Genomic DNA, 22107 nt, shown 5'->3' with positions numbered 1-22107 from the left:
TTTACACGTGCTGCCGTGCTTTCTATTAAATTCCATTTATTGTAAAGTCTAATTTTTGCTATGAAATGGGGAGGGTTGATATATAAGCCGTCTCACCGAAAAATTCACTGATTGTACCTCTACAGCAGGCGTACCCAACCTAGGCATTTCTCCAGCCAGCGGAAATATTCCAACCGGCCCGTGAACATTTTATAAAATTAGAAATTTGTATAGGTAGGTGCATAGGCAGAAATCCATTGAAATTTCAGGGGGGGTTAACATAATGTAACATCAATGTGTGCGGGGGTGGGGCTTCAATCCTAAAAACCTAAAAAAGGAGGGGGGGATTGACTGACTTTGGGGAGGGGGATCAGTTTTGTAACTACAATTTTATATTTTAATTGTGTATCCAAAACTATTTAATTTTTATATTATTCAATAATTATCAAATATATGAAGTACTCAAAGAAAATAAAAGGAATCAGATCAAAGTATATTTCATAATACAATTGATTTAACATTATGTATAATGTATGTATACATATATAAAAAAGAAATACAAACAATAATAATAAGTTATTAATTAATCTGATAAAATTTGGTCGCAGTTCTAAAGATTAAACACACATAAAAAAAAATAAAAAAATAAATAAACAAATGAAAACTATTAACCACAGTTACTTAACAAAACGATATGTTAAATCTATTAAAACAAATGCCTTGTAGTTTTTTTTTTCTTCAAAATACATATATTGCTTAAAAATGTTTATATCACAAAATTACATTTAATTATTATAAAATCTGTATAAACCATAACCGAGCAATAATAATATAGAAAATATAATAATAGATTTGTATATATACTATATATACATTCACAGATAAATTTTATATCTTAATTAACTATTAGCGTATAGTTGATCATAATAGAAGAGCTTTTAAATAATTTACATAAATTAACGTGAAGACTTGAGCTTCCATCGGAGAAATATGAATGCAGATATACGTAGCACAAAGAATATTATAATCAAGGCGACAATATCCAAAGAAAAGCTTGCATCTGTCATATCTAATTCCCTTAGTGTGGTACTCGGTTTTTTGAAGTGGCAATAAATCTAAAATTTAAACCATGTTAAACCATGTTTATGACATCACATAAAATATTGCTTATATACCTGGTGACATTGGAGGATTGTTCGATTGTAACCATAAGTAGCCAATGCTGTACCTTCAAAACCATAACGGATATAACTTAAGTATGTGATCCATCTCAAATAAATAGGTATAGCATCAAAGCTCACAAAGAAACCAGAGAACAGCAAGAAAGGTACAGACATGACTGGTGCTAAGAACACTCCATTCTAAAAAAAAATAGCGATTTTAGAATAATTGTAATGTAATTATTATTTAATACTATCAACTTTAGTTTACTTACTTGTACATTCATCGCAGCTCCAACTACGAGTCCAACACTTTGAGCAACAAATGATATGAGAAGACAGGCTGATAAGAACATACCAAATCTGAACATTTCAAGTGGTTGTGAAGTCATGTAATACACAATACCCACATACATGACACAAAATATTGCCTAAACAGAAAACAAAAATGAGAATAATTTAATATGGCAAAATATTTAATAATAATTCTTATTACTATGGCAAATTTTAAAATTTATCGAATATTGATTATTTGATTTATTATACTTATATAAAAACAATTACCTGGAACGGAATATCTGATAATGTAATTGCCAAATAATATGATCTAAGAGAATACCATCTATTAAAATTTTCTTTGATCAAAACGGGCAACTCTAGAGGGACTATAAAAATGGATTATATATCTTGATTAATATGTGATTTTCTTATTAAACAATTAATTGCTGAACTTACATGATAAAATGGTAATTGTCATTGATGTGTACATAAGGAACAACATGTTGAAAAATAGAAATCCAAGATTACTAAGTACTTTGGCGCCATCATTACCAATATCATAATACAATGAACCAATTAAAAACCCGACCAAAATGTGTGCAAACAAACGTAAGTACATAAGAGTCTGAAATAAGATTAACCAGTTGTTATAGTATAGTATTTTTAATCCAATTATAAACATTTGTATTTATTTATTTGGCTAATTTTTTAAGCCCGTACCCAATCTCTTCTGCTAAACAGTAATGTCCGCCTGAGAACAATCCAAAATTGAGCAAACTCAGATGTAGCATATCGCTGTTGACTACTTGGTAAACCGTTCTTTAATAAGGTATCAGTTGCTTCATCTGCATTATTTAGATTTCCAGTTTTAATCGAACTCAATTCAGTATTAATAGCGTCATCTACAATGTAACGAAAAGTTAATGTACATATTAATATGATGTAATCTAGTTCATGAAGAATTTATACGACATTTAATGAGCACTTACCAGGTTTAGAAAATTGATTCCCTGAATACTGCAATAAACTATCAGAATCCACAGATTTTGATAATTTATCTATTTCAATAAAGTTAGAAGACAAGTTGCTACCTGAAACCAAAAAAAAGAATAAAAATTTAAAAATTTAATTTTTAAAAAATGTTGGTTAGTCTAATTGATGATCAGTGTGTATAGAAATATTTACTTTTCATTATTTCCTTCTGGTTGACATTATTCAAATTTTCTGGTTGCGGGAATGGTTTACCAACTTGAATATCATATTTTCCATTGTTAATGGCCGTCACCAATTTACGTACATTGTCTCCATACTCGCCGCATGACACCTCGATAACTGCACAAGGAATTCGATTAGCACACGTCGAGTTTATTTATTCGAGTACCTACAAAGTTTGACTTACGGTAAGACGCGGGATTATGATAACTGGGACATTCGAGTCCGAGGGTGCCGAGGAAAGGGACGAGTTGTTTCGTGGATCCTTGGTAGACACACTGTCCTTCGGCAAGGGTGTACAGATGGTCAAACATCTCGAACAGCCGAGCACTGGGTTGATGAATCGTACAGATGATTGTACGGCCGCCACGACTCAGCGATTTCAGCAGGGAAATACATTGGAAACAAGAACTACTGTCTAAGCCACTAAAATTGTATAAATTAACATGTATTAATATTTGTATGTGTTCGGACGTTTGTCGTGATGCTGGTAATGTGTCTAACCTAGTTGGCTCGTCGAAAAACATAATGGGAGGATTGTTCACAAGTTCAAGAGCAATGGACAAACGTTTTTTTTGTCCACCTGACAAATTGCTTGTCATTGTCCTTCGGTGTTCCTGTAAACCTAATGTTTCTAATATTTCTTGAATCTGAAAACAAAGTTAGATTAACGAAAAATTGCGATATTTGTTTCCGAGCTCATATTTGTCTTTGTTGGTTGTAGGGGACGGCAATAATTGAAAAATAAACATTAAACAGTACGTGTACTGCGACTAACCACTTGATATTTGCTGTCCTTCGATATGTCTGACCCTAACTTTAGCGAAGTAGCCACTTGCATAGCTTCTTCTACAGATAAATTGGCATGGAGCTGATTGTCCTGCATAATATAACATGATAGTTTTCTGAATTGACTCAAATTTCTTTCGTGCCCGTTAATCGTGATGGAACCTTTAACTCCGGAACATCTGAAAGGTAAAGCAGAACATACGGTATAACACATATATAATTATTATTTAATATATATTATTTATGATTACAAAAAAATTGTATTGCGCATGTTTTGTATTACCTACATACAGTGATAAATGGGTGTATGGGTCAAAATTGAACAGAACCAACAAATGCCATAGTACGGAAAATAAATGTATATCTCGTGTGATAAAATATGAATCAACAACAAAGGAATATGTAACAATAACCAATACATTTAACTATCATAGTGAACTTTATAACACTGTGAACATACCATACAGACACGCGTATAACCTTGTCCAGCTGATATGGCCTAAATAATTATAATCAGTTTCTATATTGCAAACAAAAGCATTTAACATTGGGTGAAAAAAATCATATTTCAAACACTATAAAAGGATTTTCTAATCTTCTGCTACTTCTCCGATAGTAAAATTCAAAGCAATATAAATAATACGAGACAACGACCTAATCATGATTGATTATAATAGTAACATTAAATAAAGTGTTTTTACTTGTATCCGGTGAGAATATTCAGCAGTGTGGATTTCCCGGCACCGGATGGCCCCATGATGGCAGTCAACTCGCCTGATCTCAAACGGCCGCTTACGGATTTTAAAATATTTTTGGAAGCTGAAAGAAAGAAATTATTATGAATTATAAACACTAAATAAACAAAATATTTCAGTTTAAGGTGAACGGCAGCATCTCAGCAATCAAAATGTCATATAGAAAAATTAAAAATATAAAAACACCCAGCCATTATCTGAAACATTTTTTTTTTTTTCCTAAAGCGACTAAAAGCAAAAATATTGAATTTGTGTGTACCTCTATACATAATCAAGATATACATCAGAAACCGTTAAAAACGTCACACTAAAAAGTGAATTCGTTTAATTCATTTTCTATATATATACCTATAGATACACATAAAAATTCAACATTTTGGATCTAATGTCGATATGTGAAACATAAATAGACCATGCATACGGGCATTAGTCGATGAAAAAGACAATCTCCTCTTAATAAACAATTTCTTTATAAAATCCGTTAAAAAAATATAATTCGGAAAACTATTGCGTTTTAAAGATTATTCCTTATGAAATGTTTTCACTGTGATGCAGCTGATCCTCGATCTTCTCCATATCGTCGACGGCCTCAACACATATTGCAGTTGTATTACAGAAACAACCGACTTAGTAATTATAAATATTTTTTTTTTCGCAATATTGTCACAGTATTTTGAACAAGACTAGCACGTCGGGAAACTCAAAATGATCCAATAAGTCATACGCAAAAGTGTATGCGTTATTTTAATCGAAATCAACAAAATCGAATACCTAGGTAAGTGTTTAATTATGTATATTATGTAATGTAAAAATGTCAAAAAAAAAAATTTACCAACTACCTACGTCTAAGTAAGGTCATCAACCATGACAATTTTTTCATAATTTCCGCAATTGTTTATAGATACTTATCTATTTATATATATATTTTAACATCAATATTGTGAGTTATGCATACAAATATGATATTATGAAACACATTTTATTAAACAGCGGTTAAAGGCAACATATAATGAGCTAAAATTTAAAATCTATATTATATAAGAAGTTACCTACAGAGAGAACAGTAGTAAAAATAAACACACAAGTCGATACAATTTTTTAACATAAGACTCAAGTTCAAAAAATTGTATACATTCTCTTGAATGATATAGGTTACAAAAAAATATTGATGATAATTGTAACTGACATCATGATTTGAAATCGGATAACGTTGTAAACAGCTTATAATTATTCTAAAAGAGGTTATATAATATTTATAGAAGGTATTCGCTAGTAGAAATGCATAAAATAATTTGAATTTAATATCATCATGAACGTATTTCATCCGCTACGTAGGACCTTCAAAAATAATGTATATGATTTGTGCACAACTACTTGTAGAAATAAAGTAATAATAATGTTATAAAGTTAAATCATCACATGGCATGTTTTCTGATTGGAGATTCCAGAAGTACCCAAATATATGTAATAAATAAATAATATTAAATTACAATAACAATATGAAATATACAGGCTTTCCATAGCATGCAATACGAATCGAGAGACAATATGATTAGGGGTTCTCCTTATGTCTGAAAAGTTTTATGCTATGATATTATACGATTGCGAACAACCGGTCTGCTCGAGGACACTACACAAATCGTGACCTTGCATTTAAAGCCTGACAAAGATTCCTTCGTTTAGTAAAAAACTAATGGTATACGTTTAAGTCAATGGTTATAATGTACACATTACTAGTCATTAAAATTTCGCTTAGAATTCTCCACACACATGTAATGTAATACTTGATAATCCTCGTTATTTTAATGTACTGTAAAAACAATGCCAATTTCGTTTTTTAAAAGTCACAAGTAAAAAAAATAAAATAAATATAGTTTTAAATTACTACAACTTGGGCGTTGAATAAATACCATACAAAAACACCGCTAATTTCATAGACTTTCAAATGATCAGTGGTATGTAACAAAAATTATTATCACCGCATACAAAAAACAATACCTATTCAAAACGGATCCCAGCCGTTTGCCCATAAATGATCAAAATATTTTTCAGAGTTCATGGTTTCTTTGCAGTTTATTTTTGTTTTTCTCAAGGTTGCTAAAAACTATCAAGTAAAAGCAGCTGTTTCAAATACAAACTTAAATCTTAAATTCAAATTTACAACCTATGTAGGTGCTTTATAAAATATTATGGTGGTTAACTTGAAAGTGTTCAAAAATAAAAATAAATTCTAAGTAATAACCAATAAATACAAAGCTTCTAAAAATTATGTACAGACTAGTGTACAGCACTCCCAAGAATTTTGGTTTACGTAACACTTTTTTAGCACTTCTATAATAATAAATATCATCGAATTTAATATTATTCATACAATAATTACAACGATTCAATGTTTTATTTTTAGAGACAGCACAATGAGGAAATTGCCTTTAGAACATAATAACTAATAAGTGAGAGTCATGTATTTGTTATTGAAATACACAAACGAGTTTTGGTCATGGATAAATAGTGATCGAGACACATCCGGTGGTTATAGATAATTGCGAGGAATGAGAAGTATTGAAGTATATAACATACTATACATTATGTATATAGACTTAAATAAAAAACTAAAATAAAAGTCTAACTATAACGAAATTAAATGATAAGACAATTCCTAAATGGAATAGATAATGCTGGCAGACGGGAAAAAATCATAATAATTAATTACCTAATAAACAATAGAAATAAGTATGTACATAATGCAGGTATATCAACAGTTCAATATCTAATGGGTTAAATTCCAATATTTTTAATAAATACATTTTATTATTATTATTAATTTGTTGCATAATATACTTATTTGCTGAATATCACTATTGATTAAAATTCACCACGTGAAATCACGTATTATGGATCAATAAAGATGGGCATCGCCTGAATAAGATATAATTAAAAAGTTCAAAGTTGTGATATTGCCTATTTAGTTATAACTGAACATTCATCTTTTTTCGTTTAAGGCGGATATTAAATTTGAAATTAAAATAATGAATATTAGGTACTTCTTAATTATATTAACTAATCGAATATATAATATAAATATTTTTAAATCCACATTTGAAGCAATTTTCTTCTACAACATTCGGGTGAATGATATAACGGTTATATTATAGGTGAGTAAATTGTAGGTAGGTTTAAGTTAATAGTATATAATATATATATATATATATGTTATTAAATTCATATTTAAACTATGTATCCATTAAATATAAGATTTAAAAAAAGCAATTATATTTGTATTATTATATATACCTACCTCCCTATAGATGGTACCTAATTGTTTTCAAACAAATTATGATAATGTAGTTTTGTTTGCAGGGGATTGATAATTACGGAAACATTGCCTCTTCACTATAAAATGTATCCAGGAATTATTATAAATTCGTAAATTTCTCCATCATAAACAGATTTTTGTGGTTACTATATATTCAATATTAATTGATAATGGGATAGTGAAACGCAATGTTAATTTAAATTTGGTGGTAGCAAAATTGTTACTGTTCCTGCTTCTGAAAATATCTTGTTGACAATTTGTTTTATAAATGGAAGAATTTGAATTACTAATACTTTGATTTAATACATTATACAAATTAAAATATGTAACCTTCGAGTTTTAATGTCATGTATAGGTAATATAACCTCATTTCATAATTTAATTCTATACGTAAAGAAACTAACATGTATCGAATTTGCATAGTAACGAAGAACACCACGCATATAACCATAAATAAAATAAAGGTTAGGTAAGGTTAGGTACCTAAGTATAATACTGATATCGTAGCTTTTTGATACCTATCTTCAGATTAATGGAAGCAATTAAATGCCCAATGTTTTTATTTAAGTTTCGTTGTACAATGCACAGTTTGTAAAACACTGTTAAGGAGATCCAATGATTTTCACGGACTATACCTATGGGCTATGATTGCAGGTAGGGGGAATACTCGACCTTCTGGCCTTTCCCGCTTATTAATCGTCGCTGAGAATTTGTTAATAATTTATTATAAATTATAATGAAAATATCTTGCTGCAGCATACGTGGCCTAGGGTACACTATAGCTAATGTACTATTATTTTTAAAATTTTAAAACCAGCAGGGGAAAAATAATTACAAAAGAAATAGACCCAGCATAATATACGCCACTGGTATTATAGGCGAGATATTATTTCCAACCGTTTATTACCTATACATATAAGTATATAACTAATATTATAACGGACTTGGGCTCAAAAACAATAACAACTACCTAATAAGAAAACAATAAGAAAACGCTGATTCGTCGGCCTTCGCAACAGTAATAATTTACCTACTGTAATAATATAATATGTGTCCGACATAATAATACGCGTGATCAAGATGGACTTCGGACGTTCAATAAATTAATTTTACGTTGTGTCATAAATATCATGTTTTAGATTCCCGGTGTGACCTTATATCCACCACAGATCTGTTATACCTACTTACGTTAAATATTTATACATATTATGTATTCGCACCGTCATTATCAAATTATTATACCAGTTAAATTGGCCAAATTAACCTTATTACCAAATTTCCACCGCCTTTCATTATTATATGAACCGTATAATCAGGATAATACGTTTTATAAAGTAGCGAGGAATGAGTGAGGAGGGCATAAGGGTAATGAGTTGTAATTATATGTAAATAATAAACGTGTTCATAAAAACCAAAAATTGACAAAATTTCTGAAAGGACGCGTACAAACATACCCATCAACTTCTAAATCCCATCTATTCATATTAGTTGATATGTAAACAAACCGTATACCTAAATTATACCGACGAAATCGGTGGTAGAACGGCCCAAATGGTTAAGTATCGAACATGATAATATCGTCTGCAATGGCCTCGTCGACACAAATACAATAATACGCAATAATATAACTAGGTAACATAATTATTATCCGTCTACTCGACTAGTCAATTTTACGGTATACAATATACATACATGTTTTTAAAATTTGCAACATATAATTCCAATATATATATATATATCTGCGTAGAATATAAAATGTATGAAAATATAATGTTTAAATATACACTCACTGTTTTTGGTGCCTTCGGTCACGGTGTACATGAGGTCGGAGAAGGCAATGTCCACAGGCGGCCTCTTGGGCAGGTGACTCAGGGTCTTGGGCTGGCATGGCGTGATCGTCACTTTGACCGCGCCGGATTTCCTGTCAACAGACACGGGATCGATAATTAAACGGCCGTCTTGTTTAACGTTGGACAGCTCGTTCATGGGAACGACGATGGATTCATCGATTATGGTCATGATGAATAATTATCGCTGCAGCGGCAACAGAATGAAAACTTTTGCGCGCAGTGTTTGATAGTACGTTTATATATTTATATAATATATAAATAATAGTCGTACGGATATCAGCGTCCGGTTTCCGTACGGATTGAATTCGAAAAGAATAAAAAAACCTATTTTAAATATCACGCATAATTCGATCGGGAACGTACGAGGACCGTTTGCCTGCAGTTCATCGCAACCACTACTAGCTGCATAATATTACTAATGTTGGACTTGACTACTTATTTGCCTGCGCGCTGTAGTAGCGCGGCGCTCGCGTGTATATATAATAATATATAACGTATATAATAACAGTTGGCGACTGAATGTTTTAATAGTAGGGACTAGGAAATAACCTTTGTTTGCCTTGAAAGACGCCGCCGTCGTTCCCCACTTCTGGTGACGACTCTATGTTTATGTACGCGGTAAAATTACGAGCTTGTATACGCACACTACCTATTTCCGATAGCCCGGCAAAATAGTAAAATCAAAATAATATTATCGTGTGTGTGTAATAATAATTGTTATGACGTATTGCAGTATGACCGTGTGCAGTTGGTCTGTCCGTCGTGAATTTAAACGTCACGGAGGGTAATTTTTCTGCGTTATTCTTTTTGATGTATACAACTTTATACAGACTACAGTATTATAGTATCAATAAAATGAGCACGATACTATAATAAGTTTTTAATTCGTTTTTAAGCACTACGTGAAGTTTATTGCAAATCAATAATTTTGTATTTATAACAACATTACGCGCAGGCAGGTACCCCCACACATAAAGTCGAAATACTGTCAAAATGGTAGGCACACCCCTGCAGTGAAACTGCTGTCTGCTATTTTAAATCGATACAGGACTTTTATTTTATAATTTTTATGGTCTATCCGATTGCTTTAAAATAATTTATTTTACTACATAATATTATAACATATTATTGTGTCATCAATATTTTATAATGCAATCATTAGCCGTGTTCATCAACCTGTGGCATCGACGTGTTTTATTTTATTTCTATACCTACTTATTTCATGTTCCAATAGGATATTATTATTAATTTTTTTTTGGTGTAGGTACTAATATTATACTTAAAATAAACAGACAAATAATCCGGATAGATTATATAACATTTAAACATAAACCATGGAGTCACTAAAGTCGAGTCTAAAAGTAAATACAATATAACTTATAAGTACCTTAAATAAAGTGATTTTACAACTGACTGATAAATATTTCATAAGTATTTAGTATATAAAGTCTGTATTATATTAATTGGCTGCTAATTTATTTAATAAGAATAACTTAACTTAAATATATCCAACACAAACATTCACATAATGAATGTTCAACAATTGAATACGAAAACAACATTAGATTTACTATTGTTCCTAATTTGTATTCAATTTATTCTAATAAAAGTATTTTTCATACGTATTTTCGCGTATGTATAACATAACTTTTGAAGTATACAGACAATGTGATTATGTGATACCAAATAAAATGAGAACAAATTCTTATTAATATGTAGGTATAGCCAAATATTTATACTTTCTGGCAAGTTGCCATCATCACTAAATACTCGTATTTCGATTATTTTCGACGTATTTCGTATTATAATATAATATTTATATATATATATATATATTGAAATGGGGCGGAAGGCTGAGCTTCTGAGGTAATTTTCATATTGTATTAAAAGTTGTATTTTTATGTGTTTTGGTCATTTTATTTTGTGGTAAAAAAATAAACAAAATCTACTATGGCTTGAACAACTTTAAAATTGTTTTACCAATTTATTTAAAATTTGAAAATGATTATTAGTCGGTCAATCGTATTAATATACGTCTATGTGGTTGATGGGTCAAAATGACTTAAATTTCCTATTTCAAAGACTAGATTTATTGTAGAACCACCTATTCAGTATTCGTATATTATGTATATGTATATGAATACGTACATAGCTTATATAGATGAATTTGTATATTTATTCGCATATAGGTAATCAGTATGCCAATTTCACAAGCTAAAAACAATATTACTTACTATTGTTGACATGTGATCTAACAAACAAAGAGTAGGTATAACTGTATAAGATAATAATAATATAAGACTGGTTTATTAAAATATTATAAGCCATTATAATTTAGAATATAATATTATAACAGGTACAAACTGGAGTTTTAGATGGTAATAAATGTTTGCATTACTTTAAAAACAATTAAATACTCACTGCCACCGATTTTATCATATTTTGTTTCGTATATTTGTGTGTGTATAATTCGTACATAGGCATACATAATTGTGTATAATATAGACCTTACGATAGATTTTTTGCATGTATGATGTGTTTCTATACCTACGATTCAAACATATTTTAATAACTATGTTGAAAGGAATAATTAATGAGTTTTTTTTTTATCTCATCGTAGGTCACAATAATATGGAATGTGTGATACTGTGATAGTAAACGCTATTAATTTAATAAACCGAATATAATAATATATTTATCTTTTACTTTTTGATTAACGTTAAATACTTATTAAATTATATGGAATAATTTAAAAGTATTATACATTACACTCGACACATAATGCACAATATATAAAAACAATAACATTAAATGAAAATTATAGACTGCAGTATAGAATTCAAATTTACCAACCTACCAAGATTATAAAGACATACAGGGAGGGGGGACGATACCCATAGTGAAATTATTACAGGTTCAATTATAAAAGCATGCAATATACCAAATTTATATTATGTATATGTCATAATTATAACCCCTAGGTCCCTTAATAAATGAAATTGGCCCATAGTGAAAATAATTTCTATATACGCCATTATTACAAGTTTGTCACAATAAAACACAGAATGTTAAAATGGTATTTGTTTGAACACTTTTCATTCAAAACTAAGAGAGGACGAGGACATCCACAGGCATCAATGTATAATTTTGAACCTAGAGGTATAATACATAACATTTTATGGCAGTGTTTTTAAACGTGATATAGAAATACGTTTAATAAATAACTTACTGAAAATATAGTTACTTATGTATATTTTTTTTATATTTCAGTTAACCTTTCACAACCAAAAGACTTGCTTAATATCTAAAATCGATTTAATAACAAATACATTCACTCAAATTTATAGTAAACATTTTGTAGTGTTTGAAATAGGTATAAAGTATTTCATTATCATCAAATCCGCATACGTCATATTAAATTATATGACCCGTGTATGAATACTAAGAATAATATATTTTGTTCTTATTTTCACGAATTATAATATATAAGTATTTTGTAATTTATTAAGTATACTCATAAATCATTTTCATAAATCATCATAATAATTATTACAGACATCTAGGAATACATGGCGAAATTAATATTACTAAGAGTAGATGTACATACGCAATATCACACTACCACGCATCTATATATATATTTCGTACAATTCTAACATCCGATTAGTATTATAGGCCGTACTATTAAATAATAATGCCATACACTCCGTAAATTGTGCGTTACATGTATAGATATTTATTGTAATAATTATCATCACACTCATACATGTTTATTTTGTAATAACGACTGTTATGTTACAGCCTTTGATAATCACCTAGGGATTTCAGTATGCTTAGAACAGTTATAACTTATAAGCATTATTGTGTCGATTGATGAAACAAATTTATATAAATTATAATAGTTAATAACATGTTGCTTAAACAAATTTCGCAGGCAAATGTATTACACCAATATACAATAATTGGTTTGAAATGTATATACTATATATATAGATATGTATATATATATATATGTATAATATTCATGATCATCAAGCTTATTAATATGTGAAAATTAAAATATTTAATACACTTTGTATAACGGAGCATCATTTAAATCAAATAAAGTATAATATGTAACAAAATATGCAATTTATTATTAAAAACTACACATCTCTTAATCATTTTATGTTATTGAACTATTTTTTACGCAATGATATAGATATAAGTTGAATATGATAAAATAATCACCCATTATTTATAGCAATTATTATGATTTTTCCAACATGATTTATGATGTATTTAAAATATCGGATTCATTAAACGCGATATAGTACGTATAATATTGTATGCATATTTATATAATATATTATAAAGTAATGTAGGTACTGTATGTCTACACATGACCCCCGGGTTGAGAATCGCTGATGTAAGATACGTAGGAGGTACAGCGTACATGTACAATTATATAAATAATTGAAATATGGATATACAACGTTAATGCCTTAAAAAAACGTATAATGCAAAACAAAATACACGCGTGATACTTATGTTGTGTTACGTAACCGTGACGTTTTTAATAGGTTCTGTTTTTTTTTAATAACTATTGTTTTAATAATATAATTTATATTATTAATGGTGTAAACACAAACAAAAGTACTAGGTACTACATATCTATTAGTATTATATACATTAAATTTCATAACGTTGTGTCATTACTCATTACTCAACATACACATCTCACAAAAAGACATTCTCCGTCACCCATCAACATTATAACGATGCTGACACCGACTTTCTATTAGTTATAATTCTATTATTTTTATTCTCAAATTTTAAATGCATTGTCTGTTAATATAACATTCTAAATTGATTTAAAGTGCCAATATATAAGTGAATCAAACATAAATAATAGTGTGATTTAACGAATCTAAAATTAAATCAAATTAACCCACAATGTAGGAAAATGTAACTCCTGATTTTAGTAAAATCATAAAAATTTTGACATTAACTAAGATATTGGATTTACATTAAAAATGTAAAAAAACCCATTGCTATCTACTTAATAATGTATGCTTTCATGTTTGATACTGTTTTTCCAAACATTTCGATCTTATTGAGAAAATCATGTATTACCAAGAACCTCATTATATAATAACTTTCTATTAAAATAAGTATAACTATTTTAATACTATAAAATCAATTTTAGTATTGCACTTACAATAATGTATTGCGTGTTAACGACAGACCCAAAGAAGCAAAGCAATAGCGATGTATAGGTTGTAAGAATATAAAAAAAATAATTTATTAGATAAGTATGGTATTTAAGTATTTTAAATGAAGAAATATCGAAAAATAGTAGTACGCATAACTATTTTATTTTAACTCAACAATTGTCTTTATAGAATATTTAATTTGTTTGTATAGCATGATCTTTATGAACGCCAACATATTTACAAAGTATACCTAATACTTTAAAATAATTAATAGATAAACACGAGGATAAACATAAATATTAAATTATGTTATAAATAATAATGAAATATAAGAACGTGTATAAAATAGGTTTTGTTATATAATAGCTTCTAAAAACTAGGTAATGTAATGTAATGCGTAATGTTATTTAATCAATTAGTTACAGTGGTTTCAAAATTAGCACGCAAAAGAAAATTTAAAGATAATATAAATATAACTTAAATACCAATAAGTACATTATATATTGATATTGTATCGTAGCTATGTATGTTTTATACTTTTATAGTGTACCAATAGATCAGTAATCACCAAACAGTCGATCTTATTAAAAATTAATTAAACTATCTTTTGGTCGCATACGTAATCGTACCATTTAAACACATTTTTAAGCTTTATATACAAAGTAAAGTATTTATTGGCGAAGAAAAACACACATTTTCCGATGAAGAAATAATGAAAGGAGAATATTATTATGCTGCATATAATAATATAAATAGTGTACCTAAACAAAAAATGGTAGATCAACCATATAGGTACTTAACATTTTTCATGTGGTTTACTTGTCGGAAAAGGTTGGGGACTCCTGCTATAGACTATATTTATATGTATAGGTTATAAATTATAATAAATTAATCATCTTCTGATATTTTCAGATATACCTACATCGTCCTTTAAAAACGTAAAAATAAAATCAGTGTTGTACACTTAATTGTTACAAAAGGGCAAAGGAGCAAAAAGCGTTTGAGATTTGGGGGAGGGGGGCTGAAGCCGTAATAAATATGAATAAACTTAAAAACAAATTTGAAATGTTTGGGGGCTATTGAAATGTTTAAGGAGACTTACCAATAAAGCCTCCCCTCTATTTTCGTCTATGCAAAAGGGTTAGAGTGAAGATAAAAATAATTATTAACAACCTAATAAAAATATAGGATAAATCGCTACATATGACATTTAAACCGAGTATCATGATAATTCAGAAGATTTATTGTTACTTTTAAAGTTATGAGAATAATATTATAATACCAAGGCTTTTAATAATTTGATAATTTTCAATGATTATTACAGCAAAAGCTCGACATAGTAATAAGTAATAACTAATACCGACCTCCATTAAGAGGGCGCACTAGTAGACAAAATATGGCATAAAAACATTGTTTCGTAATTCCAGGAATACGGCTTATTGAAGCGTTTTACAGTATAAATACCTATTACAATTTTATTACCTATTTTTGAACACAATAATTTATTATTATTTTAATTATGACAAAATAAATATCACAATAAATTAAATTGTATTCAGTCTAACGTAGATGTATTTTTTTAGGTTGTACGATTGGTATGTTAGTTAAATGTTAATTATTTAGTTAGGAATTATCGACTGTGAATATTAAATAAAATTAAAATATATACTAGGGGGTATGTACCTATCTACAATCTACATGTTAAATTAAACATATTTATCAATTATAAATAGTTCTGACTTGTGGTCTTGTGTCAAAACCAGGTAACATTTAATCTGTAATAACTAATAACTACTCATAAAAAAACAGTTTGTATTAAATTATGGAAATAACTCAAACAATAAATATCAAAAAAGAAAAATCAATAAAATATGTAAGAAAACATTTATATTATAAACTCATAATTAAAACTGAAGTAAAATTTCAAAGCAGATTAAAATGCAAATTTATTACCGAGATAAATTTATTAGTATTTTGGATTTCCTATATTATATTTAATATAAAAATTTATAAAATTTTCATAATTTTCAACTTTTTGAAAATGTTTCAAATGTTATAAAATGTTGTCACTAGTCTCGACTTGTGCATAAGAAGACTTCCTCGTTTTTTGGCAAATTTTAATATGTAGGTACCTATAATAATATTATATTATCTTAGAAAATGATCGGAAAACTCCCACTCTTTTTGCCAATATGTGTGTCACAAAGTTATGATCAAAGTTATTTCTCATCATGATGTTTTTCATAATTTGTTTTAAAATGTACAAAACATCTGTATGATTGAAGAAGACTTCTATTTGTTGTATCCCTATAAGTTATGTATTCTGTACGCTGATTGTACAATATATTATTGTGCCTACCTTAGGTATATAAGTATATTATGACACATCACACATGGTATATTTTTTTTTGAAATAACAGTCACAATAATTGTATAAAAACAATTAATTATGACAGTAATATGACAATTGAAATACTTACTTAAATGTTTAAATTTAAACTTCAATGTAGAAGTATTTTTTTTAACCAGTATGCCTATACTGCATATTATAATTTACAAAAAAATAAATTATTTCCATGAATGGAGGAATACAATTATTAATCAACATGTCCTATTATCTGTTTCAAACCTTGAACTGTTTTTTAAGACAATAAAAATAAGATATAAGTAGGTAGTACTTATAATATTATTATGTAGGTGCCGTTATCATCAAATCTACCAAAAAATGATTATAATACTTTTAAAAACTGGCAACATTGCAAAAAGCTAACAAAAATGTCTTTCATTATTGTAAAAAATATTAAAAATCAGTAGAATTATAATAATATACAGACAATAGACATACCTAAGCGATAAAATCAATAACCCAAATATAAGGAACCAAAACAAAAATTGAATACTTAGTCCATTCATATTTTATGCAAACATTGGAACCACAAGAGTTACATAGTAAAAATTTCACTAGCATCGTTTCTATGAAATTATAAGATTAATAATCATATAGTTAACTTTCATGCATAGTGAGTTTAAGTGTATAGTTGCATCAACGAATTCTCTTTTCAAATAATTACACAATTCTTCTTCTAGAGAGAAAGTAACTTCTAACTACCTTGACCTAATCATATGATTTGTATAAACATTGAATACATATCTAATGTCTTCTTAAGATCAATGTATTGATAAAAAAATATATAATACCTATGAATAGTACAACAAACAGTAAAACAGATATTCCAAGTTCCGATTTATTAAAAAAACATTAAAAATGTTCTTAAATCTTAGAATTTTGGTGTTTTGTGTAATTAAAATTAAATTAATTTTGTACAAACATTTTCTAAAATTTTTGTTTATTGTATAATAGTTAGGATGTGTTTAATAGTAAGTTAAATAAGTAATGTTTTTTTAAATAAATTTCTCTAACACTTATATCTAGCAACATAGATTCAGAGAACAAAAAAAACAGGTTTTACTGTTTCAGCAGTTGCTAGTTTGAGGAAAAGTGAAAGTGAACTGAAGGTTTAATTTATAAGATTCTCAACAGACTAACTCTATGTACATATTGCGTTATAACAGTACATCAGACTGAAAATCATAGGTGAGAGCAGACTTTATTGGTAGAGTATAGGGAAAAAAGTTAATATAAATAACAAAATTTAAAACATACACTGAACAAAATTAATACTTAATTCCAAATATAATTTTTAATAAAAATAAAATCCAGTTACAACCCAACTAAAAACAATATAGGTAGGTAGTTTAAGATTTAAAGCATGGTAATTATTTTTTAATTGTAGATACCATATAAATAGAAAGTTGATTGAGGCAAATATTTTAAAGGACGGAAACTGTATTGGATCACTTCCAGGAAGCTCACTCTGCTCAATACATAAGATAAACATTGTTTTCTATCTGTTAACTCTTAAGTAACTTTGAAGTAAAAAAATGTTTATAAACTTTTTGTTCAATTTTTATTAATATAATAATAACACAAAAAATACATTAGGTACCTGCTATTAACATAAATAGGCAATGAATAAGTTCCAACAACCAATTAATATAACTTAGGTAAATATTTTAGAGCACATCAGACCCAAATGTGTTGTCTTCATCTTACTAACTCATAAAATAGCAAATTTAACATTGATAAGAATCCATTTTACTTTACTTTTTATACAAGAATAGTTTTGTAAATTTTAGAATGCTTACAACTTGCTTTGAAATATGTTGTGTGTTACTCAGTGTTAGTAAGACAGAGTTAACAAATGCAAATATGACATCCTCTTACTGTAGGTTCGAGTGTAGGTTTAACTATTAATTATAAACAACATAATTTTCCCTGTAATTTTCTTAAATAAAATAACTACATTAACAACAAATTACTGTACAATATGGAAATCATTTAAGGAACAAGGAATTCAATACTTAGTCATTCTAAAATGTCTTCATATGCTAAAAAATATGAATGAATCGAACACTATAACTAGATATGCACCATTGATAAACATTTTAAAGAATAATTAAATAGATATCAACATATTTCTTTAACTCTAAATGTATAGACGCTTATAATAAGACAGAAGTCAGATCTAGGTACAGAAATCCCACTCAAAATAGTTTGACAGTATATAAATTATAATGCCTATAAAATTAAGTACCTGCCTTAATTTCTTGATATATATTCGATTAACCTTTCTTATAAATAATATATTTACAAGTATGGTTAATCCCTAAAGGTTATTTTTTACCAAATAAAAGTTTAAGTACTAACATACCTATAAGATAAACACAGTTTAAATATTAAATATATTTAATATATAAAGATGCCTAAATATTTTAGGCATAATATTGCCATTTCCTTCTGCACCACAAATATGATGTGCTTAATTCTCCACTCAATAGGCGTGCATACGACTAGCAAATGAAGACTCATCTTTTCAATCTTTGTTAGATTAATAATAATTATTAATAACTATTTTTAGTATTATATCATGTTTTTAATTGTATTAATGTGTATTTAAATTTGGTCACGCCCATAATGTATACCTATATAAATAAATAAATAATATATAAATAACCTATTCTGAAATAAAAAACATACCTAGCATGTTTCTTAACTACACGTCGAACATCTATTAACTTATCTGTATGCAGATACTTACCAACTAGCTACTCCAAATCATAAAGAAAAATATAATAATTATTGGAGCCAATAAGGGAAATTAATGTGATATAATGCAAGGTAGGTACCTACATTGTACGATATTATGCCTTGTATTATGTGTACATAAAATATAGTTACGCGTGTAGTGGTAAGTCCACACTGTGCAAAAGTGTAATTAACAAATTTTATCAATATATATCGATTACAGTGTGTTAAAACTGACCACACTGTCACAAGTAATAGGTATATTAATTATCTTGATTACATGCATTGAAAAACCCGTAAAAAGGTGTACCATATGGTATACAATACATACCTACAGATTCCAGCAGACACTTAAAAAAAAAGATTAAGCTTCAATATTTAAACCTAATATATTTAAATCTACCTAATAATTTGCACTGTGAGTAGGTACATTAGTGTAGCAGCTCAAAAATTGACGATTTTGAGTTGCACGTGTTTTCTTATAGTAAAAATAGCATTATTTACAAGGCACTAGTGTATATTATGTCGTACTGGAAAAATTGAATGCGTTAAAACTATATAATAAAATATAATATAGTAGGTATAAATATAATGATATTGAAAACTTGATAAGCTCAAAATCATCAATGTTTAGTTACTACACTAATGAACTCACAGTGTCCATAACTATTTCAGACAATAAAATATCCAATTTTAAAAAGTCAGAGGGCAAATGCCTCTGCCTTCCCCAATTGGGTGCCTATAATTTAAAGCGTTACGAGCAGCAAGATGTCATCGTCGTGTACGGTGCATTGCCCGGTAGCAGTTGCACTCTAATTGACGATCGGTGTGCTCTGACCGTAGACAACATAATAGTGTAAATACCCGACCATCTGCTACCCGGGGATGACCCGAGAATTTGGGCCCAAACCGAATATTATGTCTCCGGTCACAGACCAACCGGTTCCACGGTTACCACACCATAATAATATTATTATGATTAATAGGTGATTGATCATAGTCATCACAGCATAATGTTATATCATATTATAGACCCTATGCAACGCAAACGAAACTCACTTGTTGTTGTTCAACACGAAGGAATTCATATTTTGACGACGTGGACAAAACCCGTATTATCGACGTGACAATATCGACCGGGCGACACTCTAGCGCTGTAGCACTGGCCCAGAATATCGCGGTCGGTCGGACGTCGAGCGTCTGCTATGGACGTGTTCACAAGAAGACGGTATAATCACAGACGACGGATGTTAACAGCGCACACCACAAAACACTCCCATGACGAACGAGTGACGAGTGTTGACTGTTCGCCGTTCGGGGCACTCGGGCGAACGGGTTATCGTTATCAACGGACGTTGCTCCACGGCGGGCTAGTCGCGATTGGTGAATGGCGGCGGCGGCGTCGCTGCTGTTTTTCCGGGTCAGCACTCAGCGCACCACACGTGTCGCGACCCCCCCCCCCCCGCTTTGGTGCCAACAGTCGGTGAATCGTTACCGCGGATACCGCCGAAAGTACCTATACGTAACCACTTGTCCACTTGGGTAAAATACCTGACGATCCCGAATATGTAGGTAGGTACATTGTTATATTCTGTGGTAGGTACGTCCTCTGCGGGCTAGTGCGGCTACGGTTGAACGGTACCGCTTTCCGCTAGTCAACCATTACAAATGTAGCTCTGAGTAATTTTTTGAACGCACGCGACGATACCGCGGTGGTTACGTAAGCATCGTAAGCAGCTGAAGTCGAATGTACAATAATATACACTGGTGCCTACTGCCTACGTTATATAAGAGCAATGTTCGTAAATTGTAATCGTCAACACTATATACAACAGCCTTCGCACGATAGTGACATCCGTATTGCATATATTGATAATATATAGAGCTGCGGGGCATAGATACGCAGGATTTTTCAACTGTGGGGGGCATGAAAATGAATAGGTAAAAGGTCCCTCATATAAGTGCCTGATTCAAAATTTTACCAAATAATCACTGATGGTTTTATAAAAATAGAATTTAAAATGAAATCAACCAAACCTCTATTATACTATACCTCTAACCTATGTTAATAAAAGCAATATTATCTATAAGATAAAATAAAATATCCTATGCTGACACACCGTCTTCACGACTTCACTCGGACTCGTTTTTCGTTTACAATGATGTATATAGTATATTAGATATCATTGAATTCAAATTTAACGCATCCATTACAGTGACCCACTCGACACCCGTTGTAGGTACTAAGGTACAGTAGACTGCAGAGTGGTTCCCATCGCTGTCCCATTTTTTATTTACGTAGGCTTAGCTTATCTTTTAAAATGTATATGAATTTACTATTTACGTCCTTGTTTAGATACTAATTGACTAAACAGTTTAAACTTGATAAATATTTTTGTAAATAAAATAGTAATACGGGGAATGGTGGA

The 22107-nt window shown here is 29.4% G+C and overlaps 1 protein-coding gene across 2 annotated transcripts; it reads right to left on the bottom strand.

Annotated features, from left to right (window-relative positions):
- Nucleotides 1-451: 451 nt before the first annotated feature.
- Nucleotides 452-21038, bottom strand: LOC132939023 (ATP-binding cassette subfamily G member 4). 2 transcript variants are annotated; one of them, XM_061006021.1, is made up of 14 exons: nucleotides 20738-21038; nucleotides 9278-9408; nucleotides 4121-4238; nucleotides 3409-3598; nucleotides 3135-3280; nucleotides 2818-3056; nucleotides 2604-2750; nucleotides 2408-2509; nucleotides 2139-2320; nucleotides 1875-2043; nucleotides 1704-1804; nucleotides 1415-1570; nucleotides 1155-1340; nucleotides 452-1094 (listed from the first exon to the last, which is right to left on the bottom strand). In XM_061006021.1, exons 1-14 carry the CDS (start codon nucleotides 20764-20766, stop codon nucleotides 936-938), a joined length of 2055 nt encoding a protein of 684 aa, XP_060862004.1. In that variant the 5' UTR covers nucleotides 20767-21038; the 3' UTR covers nucleotides 452-935. The 2 variants fall into 2 exon arrangements, with proteins under 2 accessions (XP_060862004.1, XP_060862003.1); XM_061006020.1 differs by lacking the exon at nucleotides 20738-21038 and having other exon boundaries at nucleotides 9278-9786.
- Nucleotides 21039-22107: the final 1069 nt, after the last annotated feature.

This window comes from Metopolophium dirhodum, chromosome 2 (assembly GCF_019925205.1).
Source record: "Metopolophium dirhodum isolate CAU chromosome 2, ASM1992520v1, whole genome shotgun sequence".
NCBI lineage: Eukaryota > Metazoa > Arthropoda > Insecta > Hemiptera > Aphididae > Metopolophium > Metopolophium dirhodum.
Note: the sequence above shows the minus strand (reverse complement) of the source record. Positions and strands in the feature narration are given on the sequence as shown.